Below are 11,867 nucleotides of genomic sequence, written 5' to 3'. Positions count from 1 at the left end.
TTCTTTGGTTGAAGTTTTCACACTTTGACTGAAAAAATCCAACGGTACAAGCTCTTCTGTCAGATACCACATAATGTTTTTCAAAACTTTTCAGAGCTACACCCGCAATGACACCATCAATTGCTTGATAATTAAGGAAGGAGTGAATGAACAGTTTGTCATATTTTGGAGCAGTTGATCTTCAGGAGCAGTTAGCCACGACCGGATATAACAAAATACAACAAATTTCACAAAGCGGCGAAGTTTCAATAATTTTCTTCTGCTGTGTTGCATGCAGTCATCGATACAGCAGATGGTGATATGTCAAAAGTAAACTTAAGTTACACTACCACTGAGAGATATCGGGTTGAAGCAGTTCAAACAATCTCTGAAAGGATTGCAGGAAACTGGAAACCTCCATCAGTTGCCAACATTCATTGGGATGGTAAGCTTATGGATACATTAGAAGGGATTGAGAAAGTAGAAAGACAGTCAATCCTTTTGTCAGGGATTGGAGGTACAAAGTTGCCAGGGGTACCAGCTATCCCACACAAATCTTCTGACCCCGTAGGTGAGCTCATTGCCAAAGCATCCAATGAGCTCATAAAGGTATGGGACTGTAAAAGCAGCTTGTCTGGAATGGTGTTTGACACCACTAGCTCTAACACTGGAGCTAAAACAGCTGCATGTGTGGCTTTGCAAAAGATTATTTCAAAACCTTTGCTTTGGTTTGCATGTCGTCACCATGTTGGTGAGATTGTGTTGACCCATGCTTGGGACACTTTACAAATTGAACCATCAAAGAGTCCTGAAATTACTATTCCTGAAAAAACAGACCTCTTGAACACCCATTTAACAGAGGAGACTACAAGGAGTTGGTTCTATTAACTCTTCTTTACCTTGCTGATGATAACACAAAAAAAACTTTCAAATCATGTAACAGATCTGGTGGTTTGCACAAAGCGCGGTGGATGTCTATAAAGCTCTTATACGCTATAAAGCTGGACTTATTGGGATCCAAAATATGTGATAATATGAAAGGTAAGTGACCTTCAACATTAAGAAATTCTGCATCTGTGCTTCTAGGTCATATTCACCACGCTGAAGAGACCCGAAAGGTCGAAACAGCACTGTCCAGTGTCCATGGTTAATTAAGAAATTGTTTAATTAAATAAACAACACCAAACGAACATTAAATCAGCACAGATAAGAAAGTGTAACAACCTTACCCTTTATGCAAATTTATCTGTGTATTAGACTAACATTTGATACCGTACTGCAAGCATATTCTTATGAATAAATGATGTTATTGTTCAGGAAAAATCTTTGGAAGAGGTCATTGTTGAAACTTCGCCGCTTTGTTGTATTTTGTTATATCCGGTCGTGGCTAACTGCTCCTGAACCATCAACTGCTCCAAAAACTGACAGTGTTCATTCACTCCTTCCTTAATTATCAAACCATTGATGGTGCCATTGCGGGTATAGCTCTGAAAAGTTTTGGAATGGTATCTGACAGAAGAGCTTGTACCGTTGGATTTTTTCAGTCAGAGTGTGAAAACTTCAACCAAAGAACTGATGGCACAAAAAATGATCTTAGTTAAAAATGACGGTGTGTGCACAAAAAGGTTTGGCTCTGGATTTGGAAAACCTTGTTTCCCTGAACTCCCAGCAGACACATCCAGGGATCTCCAGGACTATATTGGAGAAGACTCTTGGTCATTTTTTAAAATCTTGAAAATTGACTCAGCATTTTTAAGTGAACCTATCGAAAGCTGGGATGACAATGAGACTTACAAAATTGCAAAAACAATTGTGAATAACATCAGTGTGGTTAATGACACAGCAGAGCGAGGAGTCAAGCTGGTCCTGGATTTTCATGGGACTGCTCTCAAGGAAGAACGATACCAAAACATTTTACAAGTAGTAGAGAATTCCCAAAAAAAATTACCAAACCAAAGAAATAGGAAAATAGATTCAGCGTCATGGTATCTGACAATTTAATTGCGAGTTTACTGTTTCATTACCTGTGTGACCTTTATGATGTGAAATTCGTGTAAGGTTATTGCTGTACAATATCTATCACAATTACAATAGATGTTGCACTGTTCTTTCTTTGTTTGTTTTCAATGATATACATCTCAATGAGTTGCATTTGTTGAGACTTTGCATATTTGAAGTCAAGTCCAAGCGGTTACGTTAGCTTAAACTTATGAAAAGCAGGTTTTCTGCCACCTAGTGGCTAGAATCTTTAAAACTAGCAGCAAAAATGAACTCACCACCCTTGAAAATGGGGGGTTAGACACCAGTTTTGCTTCAATCGGATGAACATTTAAGGAGATAATTGTTGTTATGTTTTGGCCACTAGAGGCAGTATTGCGCTAGGGGAGAGTACAAAACTGCCCATATTTCTGCTTCCCATTGGCCAATTCAGATAATTTTTGTTTTAAATTATGCCGAATGAAGAGAGGTATGTTTCCAAAGTAAATATGCAGTTGTATCTTGTAAGCAGCTTCATCTAGTAGCGATAATGTGAAGAAAATGTTGTTAGTCCCCTTAGAAAATGGCCGGGTGGGGGGGTTAAACTTTGTCCAATCAAAATGAAACTTTGCAAAAGTTGTTTTCTATGATAACCTCATAAGCAAAAAAATGTTCAGGCTTTTTGCTAAAGGTCGGGGGCAAATGGTGCTTCCTTAGTCGGATATAGCGATATTGACAGGTATCATCTCGGAAAATGCTTAATGTAACAAAAACGGTCAGGCTAGTGCAAGTAAGAGGTTTATTTTTGAAATCTACACAAAATTTCAGTCTAGAAACACTTGTCAAACCTTACTGACCCAGACAGTCAAATAAATCGACCTGGCTCTCGCTCTAGTATGATTTGGTGCACAACATGTTCTGGTTGTTCAATCGGTTTTGAGTCATAGTTTACAAGCAATTTTTTACAAATTTTAGTACGCTAAAACCACATTGAGCAGTTTAGCAAAACATGCATCCAGGGGCCCATTGTGAGAGGCTTTTGAGTAGCCTACTGCTAATAACACTAGTAATGCTAACTATCCCTGAATGCTAATAACAAATCGTAATACGGTAATACTAATCTCCAAGTGAAATAAAGCATGATAATACAAATCCATGGCTCTGCATGGAAAAGTATTTTAAGCTCTCTTCTTCGAAAGGCAAAAACTTATATTTTCAATGTCAAATGTGCCTTCCGGCCAAAAAGATAATTTCATGTAACGAGAAATCGCGAAGTGGCTTGAAAAGTGTGTTGTTTCGAGTGGTTTATACCGTGTGAATGTTTGGCACCTAGCAAACAAAATGAGTTTGCGCTAGAGTATGCGCTAACGCTGACGCCGCCAATTTTTTTTACAAGTTGCGTTGACGCATGCGGCGTATAGTTTTTCGAACGTTTGCGTTTGCGCTGACGGCGTCAATATTTTTTGTATGCGCGTACATCACTGGATATTACTAGCTATGCCACCAAAATAGTAGCCTGTAGGCTAATATGTTCAGTATGATGTGCAATGGGAAAACAATTGTAGGCTACAGCAAAAAAAGTCGATTTTAAGATTTGTTAGCCTTGTAGAAATTGCAGTTTGAAAAGTAATTACAATTTTAATCAACAATACACAAAGAACTTAACTCATGCACTACCCTCAGATAAATTAATGGTTTTGGGTAACAATAGGCTATTTTGGTGAATTGTAATTTTTGAGGTTCAATTCAGTGTATTTGTATTGCTGATGAAAAAACAAAATTATACAAAACACAACAAACACAAATAAGTCGCATAACAAGAATGGCAGCGATAGACCAAAAGGTCATTAAAGTCAGCTGCCATCCAAAACAAACCCAAATTTACTGCCATATTTCATGACAAGCGATCTTTTTCATAAATAATACGGCAGAACTTAATGGCTGAAGAAAATATTCAGTAAATTACAGCATTTTTATCGCTCTGATAGACAATTAAGTCACTGTGTAGGCCCACAGCTGTCACTACTGAGTTAGTTTGAAATGGGAATGGTTGAATCAGGTGGTCCAAACAAGGTGAAACGACGCAACCGAACAGTAAAAATATCTGTTGGACGAAATTACCACACGTGGCAGAGGTTTAAATCAAACAATCAGGTCATTCTTGTGCTGCGACAGAAGCACTCAGCTTCTCGCATTAAAGCAGTTTAGAGAGCGCCAAATGAAAAATGCGAAAAGCAAAATTGTCACTTAGGCCAGGGGTGTGCAACGTGCGGCCCGCGGGCCAAATGTGGCCCGCGAAGAAAAATTATCTGGCCCGCGAAGATGTGCCAATTTTGAATTGTGTGCGGCCCGCGAAACGTGTTTATAATTTAGTTTAGTCTGGTACGTGTGAACAATTCATTGTGGAGTGGATTATTGTAGATTTCGCACCTTCTGTTAACCATTTTAGAAGTCTCCCACCGGCCACCGCTAATCCATTGTATTTAATTATTTGGAACGTAAAAATGTATGGTCACATAAAAGGCATTATGAACAAAGTACGACTTTGGAAAGGTCACGTACAGACAGGAAATCTTTTCCACTTTCCAACTTTAAGAGACTATGGAATGCATCCTGAGAAGAAAACTGAATTTGCTGACCAACTTGAAAAATTGTTGTATGAATTTTTGGCTCGTTTCAAGGACTTCAAATCTCATGAACATTTGTTTGGTATATTCGCTTCGCCATTCAACACAGACATTAACAAAGCACCAGAAGATATAACTTGAACTGATTGATCTTCAAGAGAAAACGGATTTGAAAGCAAAGTATTTAGAAATGAATCTTGGCGATTTTTACCGAAAGCATTTCAACTAAGATAACTTTCCACATTTGAAAAATCCATGGCTTCAAAAATGGCACTTTTTGGCTCAACGTATTTGTGCGAACATTTTTTTCTAAAACGGGCGTCATGAAATCTCCCTATTGATCGGTTCTGACAGAAGAACACTTGGAAAATGGACTTCGAATTGCGATCATTAAAGTAAAGTATAGTATCCATTAAAGTAAATTTGGAAAAAGCCGTCGGGAAAAGAAGCCAGCTGCAAACTTCTCACTGAGCTCGTTTAAAGACGGTGTGACAATAAATTTGAATAGCAGTTTTTCTTCAGAAATGTATGCGTCCTAACTTATTATTTCTGGAAGGAGATAACCCCTAATATAAGAATAATATGAATAACAAAAAAATACTCTTTTGTGCCTGCAACTACTAAAATCATATATTAAATAAACGTGCGGCCCGCGGTTTCACCCAGTTATTCATATCTGGCCCTCCTGTAATAAAGGTTGCACACCCCTGACTTAGGCTATAGGCCCGAAATATGGAAGCGCTTTCAAATATGAAGAAAGTTGAAACATAATTAATTGTCTTTGAGTATCAAACAGTGTGACTAACAATCAACTTTAAAACACCTTGAGATTCGGTTAGGCTGTTTTAGTTTTAGCAAAAAAGAGAGTTTCAACCAGCCCCCAATTCAACCAGCCCCATAACTCTCCCCGCACAAAAAGTGGAGACACTTGAAAATAAAAAACGGTCAAAAAACGTATTTTCCTTCTTGCATCACCCAAGCGTTTTCATGTCGGTTTGCACAAAACAAAATGGCTGCAGTCAATAAGGCCACAGTCGATAAGAACAGGGAGCCCAAGAATGCCAAATAAAATTTCAATAACTATTGCGCATTAACATCGTAAGACGATGTTATCTTCATGTGTAGTCGAATGCAGTTAGACTTTTACAACTGCTTCAGCAATCTTCAACAAATTGTATCAGTTCATCTCACTTTAAACCCCGAAAATTTTGTGCATGACTGTTCCTCCTTTCCATTTCTGCTCGTCATTTCAACAATTGTTCCAGAAACTAATTGAAGCTTGACTTTCTGGCCAGCTTGAAGTTCGGATACAACTGAGTATCTGTTGTATAGTGTGTTTGTGTAGCTGCTGTTTATGCCAGTTGGTGGTATGGAAAATGGCGGAAATTCTGGATTCAAAGCAAAAGTGTTGGATTGAGGCGAAAGTATGGGAACGCGGAAAGTATGCAACGGTATTTCATTGCTCGTTAGAACTAAATTTGCTTGTTCACTGCTTGTTGTACAAAAAGATATGTCGAAAACATAAATTCCGTTGAAGGGAGCAGTGAAAACACCGGTTTTTGGATCCATATCTTGTCGTCGGTTGATCAGCTCGTAGTTGTAAGACAAAGTAAATGGCTGGTCTGGTGAAAGTGCCTCGAATTCAAAGAACTTATCGGTTGGTATTTCCTGGTTGTCAATTTTCACGTCTCCAGTAACACGGTGGGCGTGGAATGCCACAGCTGTAAATGGAATGTTAAAATCATAACTTATATCAACATATGAGTGGCGACAAACCTTGAGATAAATAAAGTAGCCTAATCATTAAATGCTTTACTTCACTGTTGAAGATAAATAATAACGTTTCATTTTCTGCTTTTAAAGTTGAATACAAAATTTAGCGCCATGTTACCGACAATAAAATTGTTTCCGATTTGTGTAACAGAGGCTTCTTCTGGAAACAATTTTTTTTCATCAAAATTGTGTTTCAATTGCTGTTTTCTTCGAAAGTCCTTTTTTGATGTTTTCAACTAGCTAGCCCATACTCAATTTACAACTAGGCCTACTCATTTGTTTCTTGTCAGAATTTATTAACCAATTTATTAATAGCGTTGCTAAAATTGATATTCCAATAGGAGTGTCCCCTTAAATACAGTACTAAACTTTAAGAAAGCGTAACCTACTTCTGCTAATAGTTTGTTACGACTTTATCATATATTTTATAATCCATCATTTGTACAATTCACTGAGAAGAGTTTTGAGGGTGTTAACACAGATAGCACGCCATGCAATACGTTATCTACAATGTTGTGCTACGTAGCCTTGCGTAAAATGCATCCAGCTTACTTCTCTCTATGGAACTATCGTCACCAGATTCTTCTAAAATGTTTTCCATTCCTCCAGAAAGAGTTTCAATCTTGTTGTTAATGTCTAGCAGTTGAAGTTCGGTGTTTTTCTCCGCTTCCATCTCACTGGTCATCGTTTTTGAAAGCTTCATTAAATTGTTTTCTAACTCAGTAAGGCGACTGCTGGTTCTAGAAAAGATGTGATTCAATCTTCGGATGCTGGTTTCGAGCGAATGAGATTGATGGAGCTCCTTCAGCCTCATGATGGAGATAGATTTTCTCGCTGAATTGCAGCAAGACGCCCCGTTGCTGGGATGTTGGCTTAAGTGTTGTGCATGAGATGGAGGTCCTTCATCTTCATTATCTTTTGGATATGTGGATGAAATGAAAGAGGCTTCTCCAGAAGGAGGCGGTTGTATATTTTTGTTGGATTCGCCGATCGACAATTGTGCTGTAAAAACCTACAAAACATTAAGATACTTGAAAACTTGCGCGTTGCATCAATCTCCCACTGAGACGTTTTTATAGCATAACGTGCGTATTGGCGCGTAGACATTTAGTTTTAGTTAAACTAAACAAAGTATTTAAACGTAATTGCTGATATTAGGGTAAAGGTTAGGACATTACCATAGATTTAACCAAAAAAGAAGCATAAGCTGTGAGGAAATAGGCCGACATAGTGTGTTTTTTCCTTGCTGCTTATATTCTCTTTCTAAAATGTTATAGTCGTTCATTATATTATCTCGTTTCCGTAAATAACACTCTTATTTTCTTACAGCTGGTGCTTCATTTTCTTCTTGGTTAAATCTATGGCCATGTCCTAACCTTTACCGATGTTAGGCAAGACTTGTCATTGAGTAAATAAATCTATAAGCTGTCAAGCTTAAAGTCTGATTTGTTTTAAACGATTCTTATTAATTTCTGATTGAAAATAGATCCCATTCAGCTAGAAAAGTTGTTTTTTTTGCAGTAGTACTCACTCGGTCTTAAACTTCTGCTTAAACCAGGAAATTAGCCTACCCACGGGGAGGCTTGGAGGCAATTGCCCCAATCAAAAAAACAAATCATTTTGCTTTCCCCAAAAAATGTCTATTAATACTGTTACAACGTTTCAATACTACCGGTATTGTAATTCAGGTTGAATGCAGTTTGCCCCCAAAAAGTTGACTTTGTTCCTATAAACTTTTTTTCTAGCTACGTCACTGGCTTAAACTATCTCAATATGTTTTAATACAACTTACTCCTTTCCGTCGCCAGTTAAGAGAGCTTTGTTCATTTACTTTTCCAGGCAAAACAGGGGTTTTTTGTTCTTCCGCATTAAAGTTAACAGACTTTTCAAAGGCACTCAAGCGATGCTTCAAAATATAATTCTCCTTTCGAAGTTGATATCCACTCACAAATAAAATGATCACAGCAGCAGTCAATATTGCCAAATACAGAATCAAAACACAAAACTTGCAACCTGCAAAAGCATCATTCTGGTGATCATTTTTAAGCTAATACTAGACTAATCTTTGAATATCACAGATTCCTTGTAGGGACTTTACTTTAGTTCTATAAATAAGTATTTTACGCAAATATGTCGGTATAAAAATAGACTATACAGACTGTGGTATTTTTCAAAAAGAAAAGCTGTTTGAAGTTCAAACATTTAGGAATAGCAAGTATTGGTTTAGAGTAATTGGATTACAGTTATTAATTTTCATAACTTTTCTTCTTCAACAGAATAATTATGCTTAATCATTTGTGACTTCCCATATAAACTCCTTTCATTTTGTTCTGTCGTTGGTTTTAGTAGTAATTCGCTTTCCATTCCATAAACTTACGTTGGGCTAACAAAGAATAAATTGTCCTACCTTTTGCAAGGGAGCTACTTTTTTCTTGGTTTTGAATGCTGTCTGTCGAGTTCGAGAACAACGAGTAAAATTTTCTGCTGGTACTGAACAAACAAAATATGTTATAATCGAATGGGCCTAGGCAAACTTTATTCATTTTGAATCGAAAACAGTTCAAGGATATAGCAGATTTTATTGCTGCTGTAGCCTACGCAGCTCGTGCAACATCCACCTTGACACTTATAAGCAGGGCTGTGGAGTTGGAGTCGTGAAGTTATTGGACGGATTTTGGAGTGTCCAAAGTCGGAGTCGGTGTTGGAGACGTTCAGTTTTGAACCGAAGAGTCGAAGTCATATATTTTTCGCCCGACTCTACAGCCATGCTTATAAAAATCAACCTTTGGAACGACAATGCAAAAAGGTGACAAATACGTTGCTACGCTTTCTTACAGGCTTCTTCAAGGCTTTCTTACTATTAAAACTAAAAATTTAAACAACCGCAGCCTAGTGGATCGAATAATTTACACATAACAACAGTTTAAGAAGCGGAAAGTTCACTACAGCAGTCTGGGTGACTGAACCTGCGTTAATGGTTCATAGCCTCTGCTAGTATGCGAAACTGCGGGGTTTAAGCTTTCAAAAAGATTTTAGTCCGAGGATAAAGATTCCCACAATCAATAAATCTTCATTTCGAGAGCTGGATTTCAAATAGATTTCGATTCATAAATTTCTGTTGTGTAGTTGAAATTTTTTATTCAGAATTCAGTAATTTAGTTGCAGAATCCGGCCCTCCAAATCTCCTATCTAACCTTCTAAAAGTGGTTCAGCACGTTTATAAGTTAAACATCACTATTGTGTGTTAGTTCAAAAAGTTTTAATGACTTCTTACTTCGCTTCAGGTTTAGTTGCAGCTTTTTTCTTATCTTTGTTCACAACCGCGTAAACAGCATCCACTGTTGATGCCATTGTTGGACTTCTTTCCTTTTCTTCCACTGAATTTAACAAAGTAATTTTTAACTCCATTGATTAACAAAAACATTGTAGGACTATTATTATAATCTTCGACACAAATTTTTTGTCTTAATTTTGTTTTGTATCAGAGCATTTGTACTTTATTGCCCCAATACGGGACCTCAAAGTAGAAATGCTAATCTTACAGCGCTTGATAGCAACGTCGTCTAGCAATGGCTGGCGCGCCCAGATGCAATAACGTGACTGTTACCACCTCACACAAGAGTCAAGAAGGGCTTCGTTTTGAATGATCCTACTTTTTATGATTGTAGGTTGCTTTGTTATAGCTTACAAAATACATTGCTGTTCTTCGGAAACTTTACATATCTAAGGTTAGAAATCGAAATACATTTGGTTGTATTGCCGACAACGGTTAGTTATAAAAAGTTTTAAAGAATCCGCAAAAGACACGAGCAGACTTTAAATCAAGAAGTGAAGATAAAAAATCAGCAACCGTTGAAGCAGATGTAGCTCCACACAGTGAAAATTACATGACTTCATAATATTTTTTTCATTTTAAGAATAGAACACTGCAGACAAATGCCAATTGCTTCGAACTTGTGGTTTTCAAGTGCAGTGATGCTATAGAGAAGAAATTTGATTTCGGTAACTTCATTCTTCTAATAGTGCATGGTTTCGCGAGTGATCACAACGTACAACAACTAAACAGTTTTAATTTCTATGATCAAACGCTAAACAAACGTTGTTTTAACCGCCAATAACAAAGCTAGATTTATGCATTTTTTATTTTTACGTAATTTCAATTTATCCCACCTAGCCGATATGTTTTAGTTCGAAATTTTGATATTGCGACTGCGGAGCCTTCCTACTCCATTTTAACATAAAGCAATGCCATTCAGATGCTTTCAAACGTTTGAAATGACTCAATTCTGCACGTTACCACAGAGTTAAAAAATTGTGGTTGGATAATTCACAATTTTACTACTGTGTATTTACGGTTTTTGAAAATCTTGAGCTCAAACGTTTTTAAATAATCTTGGTCGCTTTTCCTCTTTTAAACGTTATATTACGTCACTAGATTGCTCAGGTATCCCTGAGATTGCTGAAGGAATACGAATTGCGAATCCCTGCTTCCCTATTGTTTATTTCTATTAAGTCAGCATATTTTTTGAAATAACCAAAGGCGTGTTTTTCAAATTATCGTGTAGAATCACGGACCACTTACAATCAGGTGCTTCATAATTTGGGTAAGTTGTCAAGTTGTTCTGAGAATTAGAAGGGTCAAATTTGTCAAAGATTGAGTTATCCTTTGAACTGGACCTGAAAAACAAAATAAATTAGATCAAAGGCCTAAATTTCAAATACTTGTACTATCTTTAGGATAGGACTCTACCTTTTATTCTTTACTGTATAGGTTATTAGTAGTACGTTTTCCCTACTTATAGCGGAATGATTTAAGCCTAAGAACGTGCGTTTGTGTTTTCGGGTGGACATTTAAGGGCATGTTTGAAAGTGGAAGAAAGACTGGCTTTCCTGCTTTGCCGTTAACTAAAGCTTCAACCACCAAGCTTAAGCCTGGATACGACAAAAAAACAGAGGCATGTTTTGAAAGATGTCGAATCGACGTTTTTTCTAGTGTCGCACAGTCGCCCTGACCAACACTGCCACGCAACCGGGACTTACTTGGCTCTATCAGTTGTTTCCTGCTTTTCAGGGCCAAAAACGTCTTCATCTGTTTCGTATGTCAACTTGTACATGTTTGGGTTTTTTGCTCAACTTAAGTTACTTTTAGTCACAGAATTGCTATTTAATGATCATTGTTGTTAGTGACGAAGTATAAGACTCATCTTCTGCAGGTTCTGGATCTGTAAAATTATTAATGGATTTACATTATTTGAACAAGCTGCTTGTAAAAAAAACTACCGGGTTATTGTTTTATGTAACCTGCGTAGTGTCCGGTCTACTCCTAACTACCTGCTAGAGTGCTAGTTAAAGTTGAGGGCAATGATAAATTAATTACCAATTAATATTTCACATCATCTATTTAAAAGAAAAATTTCTAAAAAAAGTACTGTGAGAAATACCGTTTGTTTATGAGATCTCACTCGTTTTTCGGTTATGGCCGAAGTATTTTCACATTATTTTCTGTCCTAC

At 37.2% G+C, this 11,867-nt stretch overlaps 1 protein-coding gene across 1 annotated transcript; it reads right to left on the bottom strand.

The window, feature by feature from the left end:
• Positions 1–5,765: 5,765 nt before the first annotated feature.
• On the bottom strand, positions 5,766–11,530 carry LOC145778951 (uncharacterized). Its single transcript, XM_082590539.1, has 7 exons — positions 11,397–11,530; positions 10,939–11,033; positions 9,631–9,733; positions 8,764–8,846; positions 8,149–8,369; positions 6,909–7,368; positions 5,766–6,304 (listed from the first exon to the last, which is right to left on the bottom strand). Exons 1-7 carry the CDS (start codon positions 11,468–11,470, stop codon positions 5,766–5,768), a joined length of 1,575 nt encoding a protein of 524 aa, XP_082446665.1. The 5' UTR covers positions 11,471–11,530.
• Positions 11,531–11,867: the final 337 nt, after the last annotated feature.

Source organism: Aplidium turbinatum, chromosome 10 (assembly GCF_918807975.1).
Source record: "Aplidium turbinatum chromosome 10, kaAplTurb1.1, whole genome shotgun sequence".
Lineage (NCBI taxonomy): Eukaryota > Metazoa > Chordata > Ascidiacea > Aplousobranchia > Polyclinidae > Aplidium > Aplidium turbinatum.
This window is presented reverse-complemented; position numbering and strand designations above follow the sequence as displayed.